Source organism: Aphelocoma coerulescens, chromosome 12, assembly GCF_041296385.1.
Source record: "Aphelocoma coerulescens isolate FSJ_1873_10779 chromosome 12, UR_Acoe_1.0, whole genome shotgun sequence".
NCBI lineage: Eukaryota > Metazoa > Chordata > Aves > Passeriformes > Corvidae > Aphelocoma > Aphelocoma coerulescens.
In genome coordinates this window covers 259,210-286,940 of record NC_091026.1, presented here as the reverse complement: position 1 = coordinate 286,940, position 27,731 = coordinate 259,210, and the positions used below count along the sequence as shown (strand labels likewise).

Below are 27,731 nucleotides of genomic sequence, written 5' to 3'. Positions count from 1 at the left end.
GGATATCAAAATCACTCACCTTTTGATGAGTTTAAGATGGTAAGAACACACTCTTCTGAGCGTCTTTGCTCCCACCACTAACCACTCATTAAACAAGAGTATAGAATCACGGAAGGGCCCTCAAGATTCATCTCATCCCATACTCTGGCATGGGCAGGGATACCTTCCACTATCCCAGGTTGCTCCAAGCCCCATCCAACTGGCCTTGAACACTCCCAGAGACAGGGAGTATCATGTGCAGTAACAGTTCACCAGAAGGTGAGGGTGACTGTGATTTTATTTGTTGCATGGTTTTGTTCAAAGCCTTTATAAAAAAGTCCCTTCTCATTTAATTTTTTCTTATGAGACATGTGAAAAGCCCAAGCAGAATATATAAATATTCTCAATACATACCCCTCAAATTTTACAAGTATAGTATGAAAACATTTTGGAAATAAAATGTTCTGAATTTTTTTCTAAACCAACATAGGAATATGGAGTTTTTCATGCAGGATCACTCAGGTTTTCATCCTTAAGCATCAAGTGTCATCTGGTGGTTTGACACAGAACTGCACCAAAGAACCTCTCACAAAAAATTTTACTAGGGAGGAAAAAATAAACGAACTAAACAGAGGGAATATTTACCTAAGGCCTCAGAGATTAAAAAATAGAAGTCCAAACCTCTGCCAGGTGCAGGTATTTAGAAGAGGATCAGCCATAAGATTCTTATAACACATCCAGGGATTTGATGGACTTACCTCATTGAAATTCGGGAAACGCAAATTTTTTATGACTTGCTGTCCAAAAGCTACTAAAAAGCTGTATGCCTCCAACAAAGACATTGAAAAATCTCAGTCAAATATTTATTTAGCTTTTTAATCTAATCTGAGATCCATAAGTGACTATCTGAATCTGGAACTGGAGCTTTAAAGGAAAACAGTCACCTTGGGTGAAATGTCAAGCTGTTTTCCCTCATGAAGAAAAACCCAAAAAATTTAGAAAATTAATCAAGGCCAACAAGGATGCTGCAAAACTTTAAAGAAAAAAGCAAACATTTAACTAGAAATCAAACTTCCTATTTCTTTCAGTGCCTTTGAAACACACATTCTGTGCTCCTCTCTAAAGCAACATTAATCCGCTCTGATATCATGATTTTAAAAAACAGACATCTCCTTTCTTATCACTAAAGAGAAGTAAGAGACTGAGCCAAGAAGAGAAAGAGAGATTGCAAGAAACTCCTACTAATGAAGCTCCTGGAGACAAATAATAATAAAATCTAAAAACCAAACCAACCAACAAAAAAAAAAAAAAAAAAAAAAAAAAAAAGGAGCCTTTGCCAGGATCACCACAAAAAGCTTATTTTCTATCCGTTTTAATGCTTCAATTTGAAAAGTAATCCCCCCTCCAATGAATATGTTAAAGACATTGATTTTGAAATATATTTAGCAATCTTGATAAGCAAACAATGGGGCACATGCCTCCAGGAAACACTCCAGTTTATAGGAAGAAGACAAGTGTTGACCATCTTAACAAAGCAGAAAAATTAGCAGCATCTTCCTGGCCTTTCAAAAAATTCATTGCTTTTTGTGGAAGGTCATGGCTGCTGATGGCACTAAAGCAAGTTTTAATTGTATGAAATTATGGCAAAAGCCAATCGCCAGAGAGGGCAGCCCAGCCTCCACAGCATGGCTCTGTTTATCAAGGTCCTAGAATGATTTGGGCTCGATGGGATTTTAAAGATAGTCTCATTTCAACAAGATGCTGCTGCCATGGACAGGGACATCTTCCATTATCACAGGCTGCTCCAAGCCCTGTCCAACCTGGCATTGGGCACTTCCAGGGATGGGGCAGCCCCACCTTCTCTGGGCAACCTGTGCCAGGGCCTCACCACTCTCACAACCAAGAATTTCTTCCCAAAATCTAACCTAACCCTGCCCTCTGGCAGTGAGAAGACATTCCCCCTTGTCCAAGGTCACTCCAGGCCCTTGTCTGAAGTCCCACTCTAAATCTCTTAGAGACTCTTTAGGCAGTGGAAGGGGCTCTAAGGTCTCCTGAGAGCCTTCTCCAGGTTGAACACCCCCAGCTCTCACAGCCTGGCTCCAGCCCCAGCTAGTACAACCATAGGACTGCACACTTTAAACTCCTCTTGTTTATTTCCTCTGCTGTATTCATGTGCATAGAGGAATTTAAGCTGGGCCCCAATGAAGCCAATTTACTGGCTGGAGTGTTTGGAATTCCTTTGCAGTGCTCTGCAGGTGCTCTCCTGCTGACCTGTGATCCCTTTCCAGATTCTGGGCATCTCTTGCTATCACTGCCATCAAACCAGAAGGAGTGGGATGGATTGAGGTTCTCCTACTTTAGTTTTTTGGGTCTAGTGGCTGAGTTACGTGTTAGACTGGGTTGTTCTGTGTTATGAAGTCAGACTCCATCAACTTCATCATGATCCAAAATCAATTTGATGAGCAAAGGACACCTTACAGACACAGAATTAATCTGCTCTCTGATACTTCTTTGCTTGTGCAATCAAAGAAAATAGTGACCAAGGCTCAGCTGGAGCCTTGAGGCATGACCCCACCAAACTGGCTGTCAAACTCCACTGAGCAGGTTTTCCAGGGGCTGACAAGGGATGTGTCACCATCCCCATTTTAGTGCTAGCCAGAGAGTTCCTTTGAAGCTATCTCCCAACTCACTTCATGCTACTGTGTTTTGGTTTGTAGCTCATCACAGTATCGGAGCATATGACCTGTTCTCTTTTAAGAGGAGAGGCATCCAGTGAGTACGTCAAGCACACAACAGCTGCTGACAGGCATGTGGTCCTTCACAGCCTACCATGAGCTGACCTAATGTATAAGCCCTTCAGACTCACACCCAGGGCAGTTGGTAGTCCCCAGCACCATCTTCCTTCCACAGATCCAGTTCTACAGGCTGCAGTAGCTACTGATGTAGACATGGAAAATACAAGCTATTTTTCCTTTCTTTGGTATTTTTAACCTCAAAGTAAACATTTTACATAAGCAAAATCTACCACTAAATATTAAAAACTAAGAATACATCCTAAGCGGAACATTTACCTCATTGCTGTTTTCAGTAAATTGATCTTATTTCAACTCATGATCTTTATCTGTTTTGCCTCCAATTCTCCTATCCAGCTGCCATGGGGGAGAGAGCAAGTGGAGCATGGTTTGGAGAATCTTGATGGGAACGCTAAACTGGGGAGCACCATTCCCAAACCATGACACCACGAAACTAATCATGACCGTACAAAGGGCAGAAAACATGTCACTGTTTATAATAATCCTGACTACATATATAAAACTATGGTGTGCCCAACGTCAACTATAACTGCTTCCCACTCCTGAATCAGAAACAGAAATACTCCAAGAATTGTTTATACTCCTCCCTTAAAAGCCAAATGCAGTCTTCCCCCAAACCTGACACAAGAGAGAAGGCAACCACAAAGTCCAGTCTATCCAGGAGAAAGTGAGAGCAGACTTCGCAGCAGGAATTTCTAACAGGCAGCACCCACTGAGAAAGGGTTTGTAAGAGACTACTTATCTCTGCATCCCAAGTCACAGTTGCCACTAATAAATGCCAATGGTACAAATGGAGAGCAGATCTACCTGGCTGCAAGGGAGACCATGCAGTGTCTATGCACTCTGGATCAAGCTGAAACCTTAGAGGTTATCCAAAACACCACCAGTTCTTCATGCAAAGAGTGTCTTGCTAGTAACACGCTAGCCTAGATCCAGCCCAAGATTTTGGGCAGCCTTAAAGCTGAACCAAGTCCAACAGGGTTTTCCAGACAGCTAAAACAACCTAATCCTCTTTTTTACAGACTCCAAATAAAGTCCCCAACTGACCAAGATGAAGTATGGAAAAGACAAAAAGCTTCAGGAGATCAGAGGAAACAAAGCCAATCTTCTTCTTGACTTTCTCAATTGCTGTCAGAGGTCCAACTGAGACAACAAAGACCAAAAAGCATCACCTCAAAGCTCAATTCATAGGTGGCTGATTCAGTCAAAGTGTAAGCACTGCATACTAACATCTAAAAGTTCAGCTGTTTCAATTACAACAGTGTAAGTCAGTACTTGAAACAGGACAAGTTTCTGATTCTCCTGATTAGAAACCATCAAGCAACCAAGTGCAAAACATGGTCTACCTAACTGCAGATAAAGCCAGAACACTACAGAGTAGGCACCTTACCTCTCAGCAACTTCCTAGTTCCATGCCCAGCTGTTTTGGGTGAAATCTAAAAATACTCTAGATAACTAAAGAGGTTAATACAGTTATGTGTATATAAAAAAATCAATATACTGCAATACACCATGCATTTACCCCTGGTGCTCCAAAGTAAAGATATGGTCTTGCTATTAGTCCTAGCAGAATAAAAAGCTCCAAACTCTGCATATATAATAAGAGGAGCCCTCCTCCACAAACTGCAGGGCAGCAACAGTGCCAAAATTAAGTTGTGTTACAGCTCGAGGCACCAGAACGTCTTACTGCAGTGCCAAGTAAAGCCACTTCAGTGAGGAGTCCTCATGCCCCATTAGGGATTGCAAACCCTGTGTTTAGGAGCATGGAAAGAAGCTGAGAGATTTACGAGAATTAGCAGGGCTGTATCTTGATTTTCCTACAACACCCACTTTTTCCAGTGAGGCAGATCTGTGGTCTTCTGAGGATTAAATCAAATGCCACTTTATTCAATACAAAAAGATGTAACTCCACCATGACACCAGCTTCCAGCTAAAGAAATCTTTTCCTGACTTACATCTTACAGATTCCTTAAACACACATCATTCTAGTTTTGCCTTTAGTGTTGGTGCCAGAACTTCTGCCTGCCAGCACAGTAGCAACTCAAGCTTGCAATGGGGGAAGGGGGGCAGGGGAGCATTCTTGACAATATTAGCAGTTAGGAGTTTCCTGTAACACCAGCAGAGCACTGGTGAACAGCTCAGAAATGCAGAAAACTATTTTCTTCTCTCAGACTTGATCAGCCATTATAAGATGCCAAGACAGCCTCTGTTACCACTGGGACTGCCTGTAGGACCCCCAGAACTGCTGCAGAACCAACAGTTTAGACTATTCCCCAATGAATAAGACCATTGCAAAGCTCCTTTCTTTGGCAGAACCCAAATTATCCCACTTTTCAGCATCCCGTTTTTCCCCTGCCCTCATGTAACCACCTGAGCTGCTGATCAGAAAACATATTTACCTCAAGAATGACAGATAGCTTTGATTGCTGCAATTTTCCCTAATCTCCAACTGAAAGAAATCTAGTCCTTCCAGATGGACCCATGTACTTCACAAGCTGAAGCACAAAAGGAACTTCTTCAATCAATTTCCACTGTAACAAACGCATCCCCATCTGACAAAGAGGAAAATGAAGGGGGGAAAAAAAAGTTTTGTTCCTACTTTTATTTTCCCATTGGAACAGAGGAGTGTAACAGGAGGTAAACTTTTTTTTTTTCTGTCATTTCATGCTCTTAGAGACAAAAAGTCTTTCATGCCACATAAACATTAAAACTCCTATCAAGCCCATAATTAGAAAGTGGAAAAGATAATAGAAAAACTATTTAAAATAGCCTGGGCTTTCTCCCTAATGATATTGACATGTTGAAGACAATCCTTAACTGTAAAGCACCCCAGATCTTAAAGTCAAATTACCTTACAATCTGCATTCTCAAACACTTTTAAAGATAATCTAAGGAGATTACCCAGCATTTGAATATGGAGAACACTCATGACATGACGTGTAGGGAATTCTACATTTGGTTCAGATCTCTGACCATACCTGGGACCTAAATCTGGGGAAAATAAATACCCATTTTCTTACAAAGCTGGATCTAACTGCAAAGGAATATGCTGAACACCTATGAACCCAGGAGAATATTTTTTTCCCCCTAACAAAACACTGGTCAGTATTTTCCTCTGCTGTACTGGGTCTGCTTAGTATTGCCAGCTGACTACAGCACTAAAAACTCGAGTATCAGTGCTTATTTCTGAAGTGTCATCCCAACAGAATCATGTGTCCTGGTTCCAGCCAGGAAGGGGTTAATTTTTGCCGCAGAATCCAGAGGTTATTCCATACCACTTCACATCATTTTCCAGGATGGGGAAAGGGGTCCCTTCCAGGTGGCATAGCGTGGTGTGGTCAGGTATTGTCGGGGGTCCTGCATGGTGATTAGCACTCACCTGTGAATCGTTGGCCTCTTTCCTGTTCATTCAGTATTATTATTGTTGCCTTTACTGTTAATTTTCTTACCTCGTTGCTGTTTTCAGTAAATTGATCTTATTTCAACTCATGATCTTTATCTGTTTTGCCTCCAATTCTCCTATCCAGCTGCCATGGGGGAGAGAGCAAGTGGAGCATGGTTTGGAGAGTCTTGATGGGAATGCTAAACTGGGGAGCACCATTCCCAAACCATGACACCATGAAACTAATCATGACTGTACAAAGAGCAGAAAACATAATAATAATACTGACTACATATATAAATAATAATCATAATCCTGACCACATATATAAAACAATGGTGTGCCCACATTTACAAACACTGCAAGCCCACTTTTAATAGTGGGTTAGCCTACCTGAACTCAGAAGATAATGCTCCTTTTCCATGCAAGGATCCAATAATGTATAATGTGAACTAAAGCTGAGCTCATATTGCCAAGGATCTGCTGTTTGCCTCCACTGGGATGAAGCTATTCCAGCACGTATATAACACCTGATGTTATTTTTGAAGGTCTTCTTAAAAACCAAACACACCCAAAAAATCCCAAACAAACAAAATAACCGAACCAAACAAACAAACAAACAAACAAAAAAAAACACAAAAAAAAAGAAAACCAAACAAAAAAATCAAACAAAACCAACCACAGCATGCCTCCCCTCAAAAAAAAAACCACAGAACCCTCCAACATAAACAAGAAAACCACCCCCAAAACAGTACTTGTAACAAAGGTATCTTCCCAGCCAGAAGACTCTTAGCCATGCTGGCCAGACCTCAGATGAGTTTACATGGACAGCCCCAAAAAGGCAGGTGCTAAATATCTGCAAGTTGCTTTACCAGAAGAGAGCTTAAAGAGTGCTCTTAATTTGGAGACTAGCCCAGGGAAACTAATCAAATCTAAATGCAAATAGTTCTTTTTACATGGTCAGTATGACAGAAGTTGAAGGAAGGAAGGAAGAAACTGAAGGTGTTTGCATTAACTTTCTGGAATAGTTAGTGTACTGGGAATGTATTCAGAAGCAGGTCTGCCTGATGGAGTGTGGGTCTGTCAGCTTAGACCTAACATTTAGAAGACAATTGTCAACACTGAAAAACAGACTGGAAGGAAGTCATACTCCTGATTTCTCTCAAAAATAAATTAGCTTAAAAAAAAAAAATTTCAAACCTACTAGACAAAACCCAAGCCAAAAACCACATTAGATTTAATATCAGTAATCAACAAAACCTGAAAATGCATTTAGTTCCATTTTAGCCCTTGTATTCAGACTACACCGAGAACAGATGTAATGGGTGGGACTGACAGAGAGCAGCAACGCTAACCTATGTAGGTCAACTCCAAGTAAGAGACTAGAGATGTCAATATCTTTACTGAGTATGCTACATATTTCAGCCTGACAACAGAACCAAACACCGTCACTATCTAGCCTCTACAAATATTTCTAAGCTATCTGTAAACTGCTGTGGAAATCCACAGCTGAGCTACACTTCAAATCCTGCATAAATCAGCCTTTATCATGACTGCCATTAAATAAACATAAAAATAACAATGTAGAAAAAATGCAGACTTCCAGTTTTTGTGGGTTTTTTGTTTAAATAAAGTAGCTAAAATCCTGCAATTGTGACATTCAGCTCTTAAAAATGCATTTAATGTATTTCAAAAGGAAGAGAAAAAAAATTGGACACTATAATTTAATCAATACCAGCAAGTTGAAATGAAGACTCTACACCACATCTTGAATAGGCCAGCTGGGTGCAGGGAGTGGGGACAAATTCAGCGTCAGCTGAAGAGTCAGCTTAAGATAACGCAACACATTTTCATCACTGAAAACCAAACCCACTCCAAGTCAGAGCCAAAACAAGGAAGTGTAACAATCTACATCCAGTTTCTGCATATTCATAGAATTATAGAATCACAGATGGTTTTCATTGGAAGGGACCTTAAAGACCACCACATTCCAACCCCCCCGCCATGGACAGGGACACTTTCCACTAGACCAGGTTGCTAACATAGAAAAGACAAACCTATTTGGTAAATGTGGTCCTTCTGAAGAAAAGTCTTGTTAATTACCTTTCTTTTATTCTGGACATTATTTTACACATTCATTCAATAGACACACTTCCATAAGTCTATTACCCAGCTGTAACACCACCTACAAATACACATAATTAAGAAGCATCATTTTAAGCAGAACTCTGATTAGAAATCCAACATAACTTGAATGTTACCACCATATTTCCAGTTTGAGCTCCCTTTTGGATAAGCATTTTTCCAACAGATTGCCTTTCTCTGGGAATCTCTGGGCATGCAATCTAGCTGATCAGCTCTAGTCCTGTACTGGTTACCCACTGACCAGGGCAATACCAGGGCAAAGCACTGCCTGCTCTGTTCAGACAAGGCTTTATCTTGTTCCAGCCTGTGTTAATCCCTGGAAGTGTGACCTCCCTCCAATATATCTATCTGGCAGCAGAATCATCAGGGGGAAAACTGTAAAACTTCTTTGGGCCATGTCTTTTAACACCAAAGTTGCTGAAAAGCATGCTCTGCTTCTAAATGAAATAAATTACAGTCATCATCACTACACCAGACTGAAAAATAAGAATTTGGATTTGAAGGTCTGTCACAACCCTTCTCAGCAAGGGCACCCCACTGCAATCCCCAGCATCAACTTAAAATATCCTTAAACCACCATCTGATTTTCAAGTCTTAAAAAAATTAACAAACAAAACCAAAATGGAAGTTACAGAATCATGTTTGGACTACTCCTCCTTTTATAACTGTGCTCTATTTGAAAACTCTTACCATTTTAAAAAGCAAAACCAATTTTATTTCATAAAAAAGTCTTTTAAGGGCTTTACTGCAAATGATGATTCTGCAGTACTTTTAGAAACTAAGGCACATGTCATTTAAACATTCAATGCATTTCAAAAAATAGATCAATATATTGATTTACTAGTCAAATGGACATTAAGTGAAGTCTCATCTTATTTTCCCCACTACCCGGTGAAATAAAAAATCAGCTTTTAGTGCCAAGAGCCTCCTCAGTAGGTGCCTGAAGGACTCCCTGTGGGATGCATGGTTCTAAGGAATGACAACGATGATGGATTTTGTTATCATATCGCCACACCCAGAATTCTTCAAGCTACACCAAGAGATTACATGCTCAAAAGCCTCATTCAATACATAAGATCTCTTCTTCCATCACAAGACAGAGGACTATAAATTCAGTGGGGGGTGGGGATTAAATTAAGTAAAATAAAAAATCAGGGAAACAGTAGCACAATTACAGAGTTATCCTAACTCCACAAACACAATCTATCTAAACCTCAATGTTTTGGATGTAAAACTAGAAGATTTAGAGCGCTGAGAGCAATGCACAAAAATGTGCATTTTTGCAATCTGGTCTCCAGAAGGATCTGAAGATCAAGGCTAAGTTCAGCTCAAACTGCAGTAACTCAGGGTTTATTAATTTTTATTAGTCAGCCAAGCAGATGTCACAGCAGAAACATCTTGGGAAAAGATGTCACCAGGAATATCCTGGAGCTTCCACAAAACAGGAATATGTCAGAGGGAAGAGACCATGAACAGTGAGAAATGTAAGAGAAAAAAAAAAAAGGTAGGTTGATGCTGAGCCATATCAGTGGTACTTGAGGGTTCCTCAGGCACTGTGAAGTAGGACAAACAGGTGACCAGGACTCAACAGGGGTTTGATGTTCATCCAGTAAAGCTGATGGAATAGATCAGGAAACAGGAGACAGGGTAATCTAATGTGTTTGGCAGATTTGGAATATACTCTTAGCAGCCCATACCTTTGTGGTTGGGAGACCCAAGCAATGTAGGTGCAAAAGCAGATGTAGGGGAATCAAACAGCCAAGTTTAAAACCTGTGCTCTCAAGGTTTAAGACTTTTAAGAGCATTTCACCGAGCCTCTCCCAGATTACAGGTGCCACCTATGATTCCTGTGATTCTGACCCTCATCGAAGAGAGAGGAAACCACCATCCTGTTGAGGCTCTGCTGTCATCAAAAATCATTCAGCAAGATCCTGCTCAATTCTCCATGGTGAAACCTAATCCAGCAAGGAGGGAGGAGAGAAAAGGGAGCAATAAAACAGTGCACACTGTGCAGCTGGAGGCAACTCACCTGTGAGTTCCTTACAGCTTTGGATGAATCAGCTCAAACCCAAAATGCAACACTTCGCAGAGAGGAGTGGGGTGGACCATCCACCCTCAGGTATATTGTCACAATACAACATTCTAACTCTTCAAACATGCAAGTAAAACTGTGGCACAACTCTGTATACAGTTTCTGAACAACTAGAAATTCTGTTATCAGCCATAAGAAAATTTCAATTTCCGTAGAGGCCATGAATTCTGTGAGCTGATGAACCCTCCAGCTTTAAGACGTGATCCAATTTTTAAAGAATTGGGTGTAGGGGGAAGAAAAGAAATAGTAAAACCACTTCTTGCTGCCAGCTATTCCACAACCATTTGCTACAAAGATTTTCAGTCTGTGGCCAGAACCCCGAAGCAGATGGGCAAGTAACACAGCAGCTCTCCTATCCTCAAAATTTGCTTCGGCAGTTTCTTTGTCCTAAGAAGAGGATTGGCAGTTTTTAAAATAACTTTTGGGACTTGCATGGTATGGGAAATACCAAAAAAACCACCAGACTCTCCTTTCAAGGGAATAAGAAAAGCATCTGTTCTGCATTCCAAGTGAAGCAATTTTTTGACTGCACAACCATCAAGATCAAGCAGCCATAACTCCAACCAAAGACCCAGTTCCAGCAACTCCACACTTTATGGATGAGTCAGGATTATTTAAAATTATTATTTTTATTTTACTATTTTGAGGAAATCTTACTCTCCCCTAGCTGTGAACACTTGCACTTCCACCAGTGAATTAGGAATGGCAAAGCAAGGCATGTATTTGTATAAGATGAAAAAATTTTAAGAAATGCATTTCTGAACTGCGCAATAATTAGAGGGGGACTTCTCCCCCCAACTTTGATATTTGGCTCTACATTTCTACAGCCAAGAAACAGGCTGTAAGAATTTCAATAGCAATTAGTAAAACAGATCTGGGAGACCTCAGCAGGCAGCACTGCTTGTTCCTCCACGGGAAACTTCACTCTGCATGAATGACTCCCACAGCCAGTGAGAGCGATTCACAGAGGTGAAACACCTGGCTCTAACAGGAAATTGGAATGGCTGAGATTTTCCTCCAGGCAAAATTCATCTGCCCCCAGTCAGGGGCTTTGTAGATATTCAACAAAGAAAAAATGGGAAAAAAATTTAAATAGAAAAACCATATATGTTACTTCAGTACAAACCCCTAAGAGTTCCAAGATGCAGCTGTACACTACTACAGCCTGGGGGCTGGACCTTAATCACGGTCAGGTTTTGTAGGTTGAGCCACAGCTCCAGTACAACCATGTCAACCAACAGCACAATTTTGCCTGTGGGGGCACAATCCCTTTTCCCACCAAATTTAAGAGGGAATACAATCTTCAGGTTGCACTGGGTTATGTGTTCAGCTATCCTACGTGGCTGCGCACCCCCCTGTTCTTCTGGAAGCTCACCAGCAACAGCACGGAGCTGCAGTGGTTGACCCAAAGGCCAGACAGCTACCAAATCCCTGAGGCTCCAAACACATCTCCAAAGGTGTGGCCGAGGTGGGTTTGTGTGAGGAAGCTCCATCCTCAGCTGAGAGCCTCCATGAGGAACCTCGCATATTTCTCCCCCAAGAGTGTGAGAACTAAGTACACTGTCATCCCCTGTCTTTCCCAGAAACACTGCAGCCAGCACAGGGCATGATGCTGGATTGTAACAGCAAAATCTAGGAATAAAACCAAACCCGCGGGAAGCTGAGATCTCATGGTATTTTCATTCACTAGTCTGCAGAGAGATCACTCCTTCCTTTACTGTATTTATTCAACTCTCTCTTAGTGTTACCCCAGAGAACTTTTCCCTTGCTTCTTCAGTGCTCACAGGTTAAACTCCCTGTTTTGTACAGGTTTCCTCCTTTACAAATTTCAGATTACTTACTAATTTTTACTTTAAAACCCTCTCTCTTCAAAATCTCTTCCTACGCCCCTATCAGGTTTTTTTGCACTGTGCTCACTTTTTCCTTCTTTTCTATCTCAGTCTTCTATTCTACTACTTCGTTCCCTTCAGTTTTTACACAAACATTTGTATTTAGCATTTTAAAGCTGTGGGTAAAATTCAAATCACAAGCCTCCATCAGACACATAGGGCCAGTGGCAGAAAACACAGTATCTCTGTAAATCTCATTCTGGAAGTGACAACCAAATTACACTTAGCAGGTGATTCATATCAAACATGGTAAACCCATGTTTGGAGGCTTCTTTGGTCTTCCTTTCATGGTTCCTTGCCCCAGTGTTTGGAACATTAACTTTCAACCCTGTTCCAAACTCAAGGCCCAAAATGATTGCTGAAGTAGCAAGAATCCCATGAATGTAAATATTTGCTCAGGGTTAAGTTACCAAGAGAGAATTTCTGCTCAGATCCTGCAAGCCCAAAAAGAAAGAACAAAAAGAGGCCAAGAGTTTAAGAAAACTAGACCCCAATGTTAAATTCCTTCATTATAGCCAGACACCTGTCTGTTTTTCAGAAGTATAAAGAGGAGAAACCTCTGACATCCAAGTGATATTTAGATGTCGCCCTGTCTTCCAAAAAATACTGGGACTACTGGGTTCTTCAGACTTTTAGAAATTAGATTCTTTAATATCAAGGCTGGTATCCTCCAAAAATACATCCATCCAGATTGCCATGATGCCATGTACAGATGTGTTTGTTGCTTGCGTACACTGTATCCAAATGCTCCATCCCAAGGATAGAGGTTGGCCTTCCAATAACAGGCTGACATCTAACCTGTGTCAACTTTGGACCCTGTGTTAGTGTTTTAGCCATTCACATTAATTAACCAGCTCAATGAGTACCCGACATTAACCGTAAAGGTAGCTGCACTTAAAGCAGTGGTTCTATATACTTCAGCAGAGGTTATTCAAAGTGCTTGAGGAGAGAAAAAGGGCAAATACAATGTGTAATTTATTCATTCAATAGTCCAGCATAAAAATGCTCTCTCCTTGAATATTGATTAAACAAAAGAATTTCTAAGAAGCAGAATGAAATTAGATGAATAAAGAAGAAATAAAGAACTAGATCAATCTTTCAAAAGGGGACATTTCAGGATTTTAAAATGCAGTTCCAGTACGGTAATTGCTTGTGGCCATGCTGAAATGCATGAGAATCTACAACACTTCACAGCTCCTCACCTCTCACAGCAATGGCCAGAGGTCTGCTCTGTCCCTGTTAATTCTGTGAAGGTTCTGCCATCCCAAAACATGCATTTTGCCTATGGCTGGCAACAGATTTGAAGAGCATTAATTCTACATGATTATATTCACTGCTCGATGACTGTTTCTGACCCAACCTCAGGAGTGTCCTCTGAACAGCTGTCAATACTTCCAACACATTTAAATGTACTCTAGAGGCCTACAAAATTTAAAAATTTAGAAATGGTTATTCTTGCCTTTAGTACTTCTGAGCTCTCTAGAAAGGCACCAGCAATTAAGACAAAAAAGTTGGTAACACTTGACATATTTCTTCAAGACACAAAATATCTTTCTCAGGCTATTGGTGCCTAACACGAGTACAGAGAGGAACCAACAACGGTCATTCTGACCAGCCTCTTGGGGATGCCGTGTGACAGTAAAGCCAGATTTACTAGCCCCACCACTAATGCACATTACATCATTCAGGCAGTACCAAGTGTCTTAACAAAGGAGAAAAATCCCATATTAACACTGCTGCAACTTTTTTATGCTGATGGTTAACCGTGACAGAGACGTTGGTTTTTAGAGTTCATAACCACAGAATTAATTACACTAAGAGGGAGAGAAGAAAAACTGAGGGACAAAAACATCGTGCCCATATCCGAAAGGTTATTCAAACAGCCTGGCTTCCAGGTAGGAATTTCATCCCTCTGTTAATGGAGGGACCATAGATGAGGAATTGATGAACTCACTTTGCTGAGCCCCTCAAGGATCCTGCAGGGAGTCCTGCAAGAGATGACTGAGATTATGTTATGTCAACAACCTCCTTTTCTCAGCCTTCCACCTCAATTCTTCACCTAGCCCTCTCACAGCAGTTAAATCACTGGTTTTCTGTCTCACACAAGGGTCTTAATCGTGGGCAAAAAACAAGAAAAGTCCAACCCAGAACATAAGAAAGCAGGTAAAACCAATAAACTCTTTCACAGAAAGACAAATTCACAACAAAAGTCAGTAAAACAGAAGAAAAGGCAGGGAGAACAGCATTTTGTGAGGTAGTGGTCAGGGACCACAGAGGCAATGTGCTTTCAATAATGCCACTTAACGCATCAACCCTGAGAAGCCAGGTCACAACTGCAGACCTGGGTATTTCTCATAGAAGGATATGGTGACTACTGCCAGAAAAAGCAATGGACACACCACGCAGGGAGCCAAGATGAGCATGAGGCTATCACTCCAATTAGCGTCACAGGCAGAGACACCACGCACCAGCACATCTTCTCTGCACAGGCTGGCATAGCCCTCGCCCAGTATACATGTAAAGAAAACACTCAGCATTGTAGTCTCAGGAACTCCTAACAGCAGGCAGCACAGATAAAATGAACAGTCACAAACTGTGAAATAAAACCCAAAGGCCCATAAAGTTTTAAGATGCTGCAAAGTGTAAAATGCAAATCTAGTTATACTAACCCTTGCTTTTAGGGCGTGGCTGGGAATGGAAGGGGGGAAGTAGAGGGAGGGGAAAAAAAATTTCCCCTGGAAGCACTTTCCAGTGTACCTCACTATTGTTCCACCAACAAAGGCGTCTCAAATTTCACCCCCCATAACCTCCAAACCAGCCAGAGTTCCGTGCTGTGATTTGAATGCCTCCCAAATGCTGCAGCGAATGCAACACTGAGCTGCAGACATCTATTTTCAATTTCACATGGATTTGCACCCTGGAGGTCTGGGGTCCTGTGCTTGGGGGTGCTAGGCTCAGTTCTCCATGGGGAGTCCAAAGGGGTTGGCAGAGAACACAAATGAGAGCCCTGAGAGCTGGTGCTGGGCATGCAGCATGGCTCAAGAGCTGTCAAATCATGGAAAGGAGTTCAACAATACTTCCTCCTATTTTCCCTCTCTCATTCATGCCCAAGTCCATCTTAGCTCAGCCTACCTCGTATGCTCTGTCTCCCCATCTGAGAAATATATGAAGTCACATTACTTTTTACCTAAAAGAAACTTTCCACTAGTTCATAGAATTTGGAACAAGAGCCCTATTTTCAAAGAGTATCAATATTCATCATTATGTAAGAATCACAAGTCACAGTCAGTCTCTCAAGTGAAACATCAAATTTCACATTAAAATTTGATAATGCCAACACAAATGGATACCACAGTAGTTATTACTGCTTTTAATCTGCCACTTTTCACTCTACTCAAACAAGTTAATAGCTACATAATCAATGGCTCAAATGTCTAACACGGTATCTGTATCCAGGGATCTAGAAATATTCATTACTTAGGTTTTACCAGTCACCTCTTTTAGTTTCAAATTGAACTTTTGGTAAATGAAAAATTTAAATTTAAAAATTAAAATGTAAATCTTAACAAATGGCATGAAGAAGAAAATTAATCTTACTCAAAAGCATTTCACAAGTTCATAGCTTTAGTAGAAACCGGTGCACAGTCAGAGGAATCAAAGCATTCATCACATCATTGCTGCATGTACACTCCCTGCCCTTTCAATTCTCACACAGACCACTGGGTCACACTCACTGACCCCAGACAGACCATTACTGATCCCCAATAATCGTATCAAGATCCCTAAAAAATCAGTCCAGACAATCTGGAAGAAACCCCATGCATCCGTAATTGTTGAGCTTGGTCAGCAGGTACAGACAAGCTTCAGTCAGGAACATTCAGTGTACTTTGAGCTTACAGACACATGGGAAGGCAAAGCTGTTCTCTAAACCTCCTGCAGAAGTTAGCTGTTCATTTTTCGTTGAAAACCAGTAGAAAGCAGTAGGTTGCATTTCAGAGGGCAGCACTGCCCATGTCACTCCATCTCACATAGCTCGTTTGAGAACAAAGCTTTCTCAAAACCAAACACATTGAACCTGATCAGGGAGCTCAGAGTATAAAATCATTGGAATACTTTGGAAAACCCAGCCACAAAAACTGCCTTGAAAACACTGCAGTGCAAACAATGCACTGATGAAATATCACCTGGGATTCTGACTTCCCAAGTCTGTCCGTCCTGGTGTCTCAAGGTTTCAACATCCCATTTCCACCACTACTGAGCTAAGACAGTCTTCCTCATTCTGGATCACACTAGAGAAGCTCATCCCATACAAAAAGCCATGAGGACCATCACTACTATGATTCTACTATTTTCACTGTTTTGAATATAATATTCCCTCTTGCACCTCTGAGATACTCCAAGACAAATACACTCTGCAGTCCTGACCTCATTCTACATTATCACCTCAGCCAATGTTGGGAGTTGGGGAGACACCCACAAGAATTATGTTGGTCAGTATTTCTGTGGCATTAGTACACCATACTGGATTCCTTAAGGAAAGCGTGACCTAGTATCAACCCCATCTTTCTTCCCTGCCTGTGTGGAAGATGCCTTTCAGGCCTTAGATCTGCACACTTGGCAAGAGGCAAAGGTCCTCTGGAAAGAGAAAGTCCCTTCCTCCCTTTTAGCAAGAGTTACAGACGTACATTTAAATGCAAGAAGCTGCACCAAATGAGACTGAACAACAGCAATTCCAGCTCCATTCAAGAATGATTCCAGCCAGGACTATGCAAGCAGGGCACATCAGATCAGAGCCACAAGAGCAAGCAAGCCCTACAGATTTCCCTTAGATCACCACACTCTGAGTGCCCTGACTCTGAAAACAGGAATGAAGCTCACTGAAGAGCATCAACCACACTCAAGAAAATCACAAACATACACATACAGCGGGTTACGTATTGCACCAATCTACAAGCAACTAACATGGCAACGCTGGCTCCTTCACTAACAGAGCAGGAGGCTGCTAACATAGGCATTTCAGCTACTGCAAGCTCCAACCCATGTGGGAGGACCAGCCTCTAAAAATTAATGTACTGAAGATTGGTACCCAAGAAGTTCAGTTGGTGCCAGAAGTCAGGTTGCCTGAATATCTCTGGATCCAGGGCAGATGGGGATCTTCAGCAGCTCTGCAATTCACCATAATTTCTCCTAGGTTGATCCAGCCTTTACCTACCCACAAAGCAGGGCAGAAAACTTCCAGTTTTTAAAAATAAGAATTTATTTCTTTAAAAGAAGGAGTTCCTTCAATGCAATCTCATTTTTATCATTTTTCTCTAGCATTATTAAGGTAAGAACACATACAATATTAAGAACTGGGTCACAAGTGAGCTAAATCAGGAACAACCCAGCTTGCTTGTTTCAGGGGATATTATAAACACAGCTCTGCTAGTTGGAGTATGAACTCTAAAACATCTTCCTGGCATTGTGAAAAACAGCTCTCTATGAAGAATAAACTTCTTCTAAAGAATGCACGAATACTTCTACCAATGTATACGTCGCCACACATAACCCCTTTCCATCCTGCATACCTCTCAACAAAACCAATTCTGGTCATTAACAATTGCCAATAGTCTCTTCCACTCCTTGGTGCCGCTGCGTATCAGGCACTGCAAGATTCTTTTATGTTGCAGAGCTATTTTCCTTTGTGTTAAAATTCCCTAAAGCTTGCAATGGAACTAAGGTAAAGCATATCCCTGTAACAAACCACTCTTAATACTTAGAATGGAAAATGTGACATAGGTACTGAGGTTTAAATAACAGCTACAATGCATGTGGCCAGTTTTCTAAACATAAGGGGTTTTCTTACAGAGACAGACAGCTAAATGTAACAGACCATTATGGTTCTGAGATTTCCAGTGTGCAACTGGAAATGGTTTATGTTTAGCGTACTAACAGTTCCAAAAGGTATTTAAAAAGGAGAGAGGGGGAAAAAGACCTCAGCATTTCATAAGTACCTAAATATGTATTGGCAGGAAATAAATTTAATCTATACAGTTATTAGCAGTTTTACTGAAATGAGTGTTTAACAGAACTGATTTTGTGTGGTTTTAGGAGAACTAAAAATATATTTACACAACTCGGTGGTGCATTTACTCAAACATGGATTCCCTGGCCATTGTGAGCCGCACAGGGACGCCGGGTCCAGGGTATGTGTGCGAGGGCAGCTCGGGGTGAGCCCGCAGCCGGCGCTCGGGCGTCCGTGGGGAGCGCAGCCAGCGCCGCTGCGGGTCGGGCCTGGGGAGGGCGGGCCGGCCCCGCGGGCGATGGGTTTGCAATCAAAACCGCGCCAGCGGCTCGTGGGGGCAGGGAACGAAATGAAAAAAATCAATTAAAGAAAGAAAGTTAGTTGAGCGCGCCCCCGGGTCCATGCGGGCTGCTGCGCTCCACTGGCCCCCGCCTCCCCGCGGCGAGGCGGCCCGACCCCCGGGCTCCCCGCCGAGGGCGCGGGCGGAGCGGGGCCCTTGCGCCAGCAGAGCCAGCGGGACCGCGCGGGGCAGCGCCCGCCGGCCGGCGAGGGGAGGGGAGGGGAGGGCAGAGAAGGGGAGGGAGGCGGCGGCGGGGGGCACCTGGAGCGCGGCCGGCCCGAGAACCAGCCTCCTCCCGCTCGCGCCGCAGAGACCCCGCGGCCCGCCGGGACCCCTACGCCGCCGCGCTCCCGGCCCGGCTCCCCGCGGCCGCCGCAGCCTCCACCGAGAACTTGCGGGCCAGAGCGGGGCTTCCTTGGACTCGCGACCGGGGCGAAGGGGGCTGGGCGCAGCCTTACCCTCCGGCTCCATCTGCTCCCGCCGCCGCACTCCGGCGCTCCCCGAGCCGCTCCGCGCTGAGCTGGGCCGGGCGGTTACAAAGGCGGCCGCCGGGCGAGGGGGGTGGGTTTCCTCTCCCTCCCACTGCAGCTGCATCGCGCCATGAGGCGCCGCCAGCGGGACGCGGCGCCCCCGAAGGCGGCGGAGGAGGAGGCGGGATACGCCCCCGCCCCGGCCCGGCCCGGCCCAGGCGTCAACGGGACACGCCGGAGGGGCCGCCCCGGCTGCTGGGGGACCAGGTGCTGCTCCCGGCCCGGGGGCGGTGGTGGGGAAAGAGCGCACCCCCCGGGGCTGGCCCCTCCCTAGGGCCGGGAGCAGGGGCCAAGGGGAGGGGGACAACACCCTTTCCTGCCCTCTTCCCGCCCGGCCCTGGGCAAGCAGCGCCTGCCGCTTGCGTGGCCCCTGGGTAGTGCTGCGAGGAGCTCCCGCTGAGCCAGACCCGTCCCGGGCTAACCGAGGACCACATCCCACTCCCCCCGCGTGAACCGGTGGGCTTCGGGATACAAGCTGCACGGAGCAAGGGAGCAAGCCCCTCACCACTCGCATGCCACAGGGAAGGTGTTTATGGGTCCCTTCAGTAAGAAAGAGGACGAACCCAGGGCGAAGCTCAAAATCACGTCACAAGCAATACAAAGGGAAACCTAAGGGCTACAGGCTCTACACCGGCTGTTGCCCTTGGAGCCAAAAGCTTCTCGGTGCAGCTGCTGGGGGCGGCTGCGGGACACATGCTGAGGCCCAGGAGAGACCTCGAGCTGTGCATGACTTCTCTGACTGACCTGTTCTTCCATGTACGTGTCAGAGAGCAATTCAGATTCGAATTTTGACTGAGGGGACCAAACCCTGCCAGCCTCTTCCCACCTCCCAGAACCATTCCAAGAAACTAGAGCTTTTTAAACAGTCAGACCCGAAGGCCCACCTGATTTACTATTTTGTGCCTGGCCAGGGAGTAGGACGCGGTAGCTAGGAGGGATTGCAGCTGAGTTGGAGGGTGATGCTCTCTTTTGTAGCCCTGGTGAAGTGCTCCTTCCACAGAAGGAAACCCTGCCTCCTCAGGTGAGGCATATATTTAAAGGAGAGCTTTCTGAGATTTAAAATCCCAGCTTCTCATCACAAGGAGTAAATAACACGGAGAAAAACAAACGTATTAAGCCTAAAAGTACCTATCAAGCAACATATCTCTAAAAGCACGAAGTCATGTAAAACGGTCTTCACAAAGGCATTTAACTTCAGGAAAAAACTGCGAAACAATAAAATGAAAAGTTATCTGTGTTGGGCTTTAGTCTATTTTTTATTACCCAGTAGTTCGTCATTGCTCTTTACCTTCCCCCTGAAATATCCAATGTTGATGCAGGCATTAGTATGGAAATATACTGTTGAGCGCTTCAATAGTGTGGTGGAATGGAAAAGCAGTTTTGCAGTGACATCCCCAAAATTAATTTCCGTGGACTAATCATTCAAGAATAAAAGAAGTAGCTGTTGCAGATCAGCTCTATGAATAGGGTCTAGATAAACCAAAGTAAGAAAGCAGATTTATCAGTAATGGACCAACCTGGATTTCTTGTCACTTTGAGAATCCTACCTGTTACTTTCAAAATCCTACCTTAAAGCATTAATATAAATACACAAATTTAATACACAACTAATGATTTCAGACATTTATTGCTGTAAAAATGGATATGGCTCTCTTAGATTAGTCCTGTCCTTTAGGACAATGAGGTGGGTCTTCTCTACAGCATTTTCACCAGAACAGATCCAAGCTCACCAAACATTGCTGCATGGTTATCAGGTATAATGGAGATTCAGCAGCAGAAACAAACAAATTGTTGAAAATTTCCCAGGTTCTTTGTTCCCATGAAAGCAAGGTCCATGCTATAAAGTGGGAAGCTGAGACAAGCTTTATTTTTAGCATCTAAACTTGTTAGATATAGCACCAGAACACCAAATAACCAGCAATCCTTTAAAATTACCAATTTATTTCCTGCCCAGTTCTTTCCCCACCCTAGCCAGCATTTTGGTTTGGTTTTTAGGTTGTTTCTTCTTCTAGAGAATTGGACCATTTTTCATTTTAGGCACTCAGTATCTACAGTCCGGGTATCGGCAGCATATAATTTGTACATCGTGTGGGGTCAGAGAGAAGTTTCAGCAGATAAGCAACAAAGGAAAGAAAGGCTCTGCTTTGCAGCTCTGCTAGGGATTGGAAGGAATAAAAGCTAAGAAGAAGGTGGTCTGACACTACCAGCAAAAGAGCAAAACAGTGCAGATTTGGGTTTAGAAGACAAAAGAAATTGCTGGGACACCTCCCCTGAATACCGGAACTTTCTTCCTACCTGAATTGAGAGGCATCCAATCCTTTAAAACCGTGAGGAATAAAATGATCCTGGGATCATTTATGGCACAGTTTGTGACTCTTGAGTAACAAGCACGGGATGCCAACCTTCACTGAGTTGCAGGCGGTAGATAAATATCCATCTCTTTTAAGCCCTTTTCTTCTAACCTATCTCAGGTACCTGAACTGTTTCCCTTCGTGTCTTGTGAAGGAAGTCATAATAGAAAGAAGTCTGCCTTGTCGACATTTCTGTCATTTCTGTCACTCACAGCGTTAGTCTCAAAGAAGTTGAAGATTCTCTTAAATAGACTAGAAACCGGTTGGAAATCTTCTGCAATGAACTGGACCTTGCTGAGCACCTGAAGGTCTTCGTTTTATTAAATCTTAGCTGCGAATTCTACTTTGTACCCAGTACAATGAACTTCTTTAAGCTTTGAAGCACTGGGCAATGTCCGTTGAATATGGTCTTCATCTTGGGCTTGTTTTAATTGTTTTCAGTCCCTTGGTTTCCAATGCACATATGTGCAAGGTTAAAAAAAAAGGGCCAATAAATGCAGAGTGAGTGGTCAGCAAAGTTCATACAAATAGTCTTTCTCTCCAAAAATAAAAAAGTTGCCTGTCATGTTGCATTAAAATTTTGTTACAAGACGAGCTCTCTCAATACAAAGTAATTCTCCTTCATGGTAGGCTTTGCAGTTCAATGAGGATTACCATTGCATGTCCACAAAAGATAAATTTAATGAGGGTAAGAATAACCTCTTCTAGATTTAATGAGACATTAGAGACCAAAAAGCGAAGGCTTTGCAAATACATGGGGTCTGTCTGACATGCTTTTCCTGTAGGAGATGCACGGTGTGTTTTGTTCCAGATCATGTAATCCTTGGGGTGATGCTCATGCTTTTGCCATCATATGACACTCTATGGCAAACACAGAGTTCCTTTGTGCACAGAGTCCTTATTTATAAATCTTGGAATTTTGATTGGAGTTATTTTCTTTCCTGAAAAGACTACTTTTCATGTGAAAATGAAGATTTGAAGATTACTGGGATGTCTTTTGAGTATTTGTGCAATCTCATTTTCATGAATTTGAAGCTGGACCTTTGCACTTGCAGATAAAGCAGAACTGCTTAATTTATCATTTACAACGAGATTAAACCAGCAAATGCAATAAAAACAATTAAATTTTATGGCAGCACTGAAACTTATTCTGTTGCTTTTAAATTTGGAAAAAAAAAAAAAAAAACCAAGTCAGAAAGAAATGATTGATCAAAGGTAGCTTTCAAGGGAAAATATTTTTAAGCCAAAACCATACTGAGGTAGGGTTTGGGTTGTCTTTTTTTTAATGATACCTTAGGCAAAAGCAGGTCTATTCCATATTCACCAATCTCAGTTACCAGAGCAGCTAAGAATCCAGAGGAAAAAAAAAACATGAAACAAAAGAAAGAAGTAAGAACTGCAGATAAAAGTAAAGCAGCCCTCCATTTGGGACACAAGTCCTGTGGCAGATTTTAAACTCTGGCATGAAATTTTTATAGCAAAGCGGAATAGTATTTTAGCTGCACGTCATAAAGTAGTTGAACTTAAATATTTACTGGGACTTGAATGTTAATTTTTATAAACACTGAGGCATTTCCAATCCCGGACTTTCTAATTTCACTGGTGTTCTTCATATAATGACTTAACAGGTTTTTTTCATTTAAATTGATTCAGATCTTTTCAAGGTAATATACCTCAGCATTGTTATCTGAGCTCTCTGAAAGCAGAATTAGGTTCATACAACAGGTAATGAATGATCAGTGGACCACCTGTTTTCAGAGCCTGATCTTCACGACTGAAAATGTCCTCTATGCCCAAGGAGGGCACAAGAGCCATTCTTCATCTTTTAAATACTGGGCTGGGGAAAACAGTAATCCTGTTGCCATTGCTTGACAAAAAACAGTGAGCTACAAGAGTGGTGGATCCATTCACTTCTGTCTCTGGGGTAAAACAAGGGCGGATCATTAGGGGACTCATAATATTCTGACCAGAAAAGCTACACTTGATGTGCGACCATCCATACTTAGCAGAGAGGATGATGAGGATGACGAGGTGTTGCTGACCACTAGCCAATGCATGTGACAGCCAGTAGAATCCTCACCTGTCAGTGAGTGTCTCTCTGTTTACTGGCTGTGACCAGAATACCAGGGCTGAACTCATGACAGAGCATAGTAGTGTTATGGAAACCTCTGTGCATACATTAGGTTCTGTTTACTGTGGGTTTGCATTCATATTTTTAGATTACTTAAAGCTGTAGGCTTGGCAGATGTGTACATTCATTTGCAGCAGTGGGGGTGAACTCAGTGACCCAGAAGGTCCTTTCAGCTCCCATGTTCATCATTTATTCTTGTATCACATTATAAAGTAAATGAGGAGTTAGAGCTTGTCACCATTGAATTAAACACTTTCAAACAACACTAACTTCCATATTATCTTCAAAAACAAGATGTACTTTATGAATTGAACCATGGAACATAGCACAGATGCATCAAGGGTGATGAGTTTCACAGTCAATGTCTTTCAGGAACACAAATCCCATTATTCAAAAGGAAAAGCACAGAGGTACCTAAGTGCTTTTAACAATGAGCAGGATTAGAAGGTAAACCCTTTCAGAAATTAAATAATCTAAAGGTCATTGCAGCTTTTACCCAAGACTTTCAGTAACCTGAAATCAGTCAAACTGAGATTCTGTCAGATTGGTGCTTTGATTAGAAAGATACTAAAACTGGAATCTCTGTCAAACAGGAGAGAGAAATACTGGGTTTTTTTCTGGGTACCACTAGACTAGAAATTTAATCCAGAAACATTGACTTCTAATACATGCCACAGTGGTCTGGCAGACACAAGGTATAGCTTTTAAACAAAAGAGGGAATTACAGAACTTGATTTTTGTCACCCTAGTCACTGTTAATCTGGATTCAGAAACAAACACTGACTCATTTTGAATTCTGAGAATAGAATTCTCATCTCCTTTTTTATGTCACTCTACATACATGTCATCAATTATGCAATTACTCTGTTATTTAAGGGTGACCCAGCAAATCAGTTGAAGCCAAAACATTTAGTAAAACTTTACTCTGAAAAAATGATTGCTTTCAGTAGTTTTAACTTTGTTCCTCCCTGTACAATAGAATGATGTCTGCTGCAGAACCCTCGGCAGTGCCTGCCTGGTTTCTTACCTTTCACAAAGCCCGCCTGCAAGCTGGCAATGCCAGTGAGTGGTGAGCTGAGAATGTGCACAAGTACTCACTTATACGTAGCCACATCTCCCAGCATGGCCACTGGCTGCTGCACTCAGTCAGGATGAAACCTTGCCCAGGCTGATTGAAACAGTGCTCTCCGACTTGGGGTTATAGATGGGCAAAGGGAAAGGCACAGACCGAACTCTTCACTGGCTGCTCTGTCAAACCTGTGACCCAGCACACAGCTGAAGACAGCTTTTGCTGCCCAACCCATTCCTGCTGGGCATTGAAATTAACAAGCAGGGCAAGTTCTGTGCACAACAGATCCTGCACAAGCCCAGAACAGTTATGCGACACACGGAAAAATGGCAAATGCTCAGGAAGCGAACTGGGTTACCAGAGCAATCAAAAAAAAGAGAAAAATAAAAATTTCTTCACAATTGTGATTCCACTTATTGTATGTCATGTGACTGAGGGTAATCACCTGCAGCACTGGTATCCATTCATAAAACTTCATATTCCTGAGCTGCCAAGCCAGTGACTCACTGAAAGAGCACAAAATACCTCCAAGGTGAGCTGTACAAAACCATGGGTAACCATGGCAAACCTGAACGAAAGGGAGAAGGGGGGGAGTGGAGGGGAGAATTCTTGAGACAAAAGTCAAGTATTTTAGTGTGGAAGAAGTGTGACCAGTTTTGACCTGCTCTCAGCTCCCATTTTCCTTGAAGCAGCAGATGGTCCTGTGAGCAGACGAGCCCGGCTGGCTGGTGCTGCTTGGCCCTGCCTGGCTCTCTCTCGCCCTGTTTGGCTCTCTGTGCGTCTCTCTAGCCCTGTCTGGCACTGCCATCTCGTGTTCTCTTCCAGAACTGCTCCCTGATCACACACAGCTGCCGGCAATTTTATTTTGCATGTTCAGGTATAAAGGTCACATCATCTTTATGTTTCTTACTATTTTTCGACTCCCACCACGGATTCTACTCCCTTCATGTAGACCACCGTCAATGTTATTTCTCCGAGCTGACTTCCAAAGGGAGTTGCTCTGGACATTCAACAACTGGGTAATTCCAGAGCACAAGGCAACTGAACTGGAAATTTGGTGCTTTCAGCACAAGTATCACGCAGAACAAAAAGCAGTTCTGACCTTTATTGGTGGCCAGACTTGTAAAGAATATGATTAATAGGCACCTTTGTACTGGCCATATTCTCCAGCCATGCTGCATAAAGAGATCTGCTAGTACAATTTTAACTCTTATGTCCAAAGTCATGCTGTTATTTGCTGGGTGCTAAGTATAAAACCCACAGCGAGTAATTTCAGAGACAAACATTCCTGTCATGCCTTTGATGGACAGGTGTCATGCTTGGCACAGACTTGCACTCCTGCCTCCTCTACAGTCTCTTGAAGTGCACGTGCACAAATTTTCTTCACACTACTTAAACCAGTCTTACACTACCTGGTATAAACAGCTCCACAGAAGAATATTTGTATTTTGTGCGAGAAGCTCTGAGACTCTGTAATTACACAAATCTTGCAGCCTGTTTTTGTGAACATACTGCTACTACCCCCAACTTCCAACAGCACCTTCCACATTTTAGCTGAGCACAGAGTGCAGCCTGGATGGTGCTTACTTGCAGAGGTGCAGGCTCTGAAAGAGTACTGTCAAACAGGGCACTATGTGGTTACCATCATGCTATCTCAGCTGTTCTAAAACACTCGATACCCAACTGCCATGTTACCCACCCTCATCTTGAGGCTCCCTTTCTGGACCTGTGAGCTTTCTTGACTCTCTGAGTCATTGCCTTTCTGCTTCCCTCTGTCCGTGACTTTCTGCACAATTTCAAGAGGGTACTGAACGTCAAAGATCCCCCCAGACCTCCCAGCAGTGCGTCAATCACTAGTATAAGGTATCCCTGTGCCTGGGCTATTTTAGCTTTGGAAGCTGGTAGTGACACCGACTACTTGGCTGGTAGCATTCTGTAGGCACCGAACTTAGTTCTCTTAATGTAACACCACAGAAGCTAACTTAGTTAAAAATGTGTTTAAAAGCACCCTAACCTGAGGCTAGTCAGATGTATCCACTGATATGGATATTAAAATAAGTACAGCTGTGTTTGGATTGACTCAGATATTAATTAGAATATCACAGAATACTTCTGGTTTGAAAAACTTCACAGATCATAATGTCCAATCATTATCCAAGAACTGCCAAGGCTACCCATGTCCCCAAGTGCCACATCTGCATATCTTTTAAATCCCTCAGGATTTCAGATCCCTCAGGGGGGACCTTCTCATTCCAGGCTGAGCTCACCCAGCTCCCCCAGCTTTTCCTCATCATACTTGGCCTCCAAATCGTTCCCCAGGTCCATTCTCTTCTCTGGACACACTCCAGCTCCTCAAGGTCTTCCTTGTCATGAGAAGCCCAAAACTGACCCCAGGATTCCAGGTGGGCAGTGCCCAGCACAGGTGGATGATCACTTCTTCCCTGGTCCTGCTGCCACACCATGGCTGGTACAAGCCAGGTATCCCTGGCTTTCTTGCCCACTGGGACACACCTGGGCTCATGCTCACACTTCAAGAGGAAATCATTCTTAGTCAACCGAAGCTTAAAATAGAAGGTTACTGGAATCCAGAACACTTGCATGAGACATTTTGAAACCACACACAAAAGCCAGGGAACATAATTTTCTCTCACATGTTCTCCTCATTTTTTCACATTGCTCCTTCCTTCTGTGGTCTCATGTTCTTTGTGCCTCTTCCTAGCCCCTGGAGCTAATAAATGTGGTAGCTGATCCCTTTAAGATGGAGAAATGCACACTATGCAGTCTGTACCACCAGACTACACTAAATTGGCAGCTGCTTTTTTGGAATTGAATTTTTCCTAGGCTTTATGCCAAACAATCCACACCCACAGCAGATTCAGCTGCTTCAAGTTGCTCAAGTCCAGCCTCATCCACAGCTGCCATTTTTTTTTCTTCTTGCCCCTTTCATACTCTTGTATCCCTTCATGTTTTTTTCTTTTTTTTAGATCCACCTCATAGAGATACACA

The 27,731-nt window shown here is 43.0% G+C and overlaps 1 protein-coding gene across 2 annotated transcripts in view; it reads right to left on the bottom strand.

Moving 5' to 3' along the window:
- Positions 1–19,358, bottom strand: part of FGD3 (FYVE, RhoGEF and PH domain containing 3) — a 102,511-nt gene extending 83,153 nt beyond the window's left edge. The window contains exon 1 of one of the 2 annotated variants that reach the window (XM_069028071.1): positions 19,103–19,358. In XM_069028071.1, the coding sequence (XP_068884172.1) occupies positions 19,103–19,238 (136 nt within the window). In that variant the 5' untranslated portion in view covers positions 19,239–19,358. The remainder of the gene's footprint in view (positions 1–19,102) is intronic. The other variant, XM_069028072.1, reaches the window with a different exon arrangement.
- Positions 19,359–27,731: the final 8,373 nt, after the last annotated feature.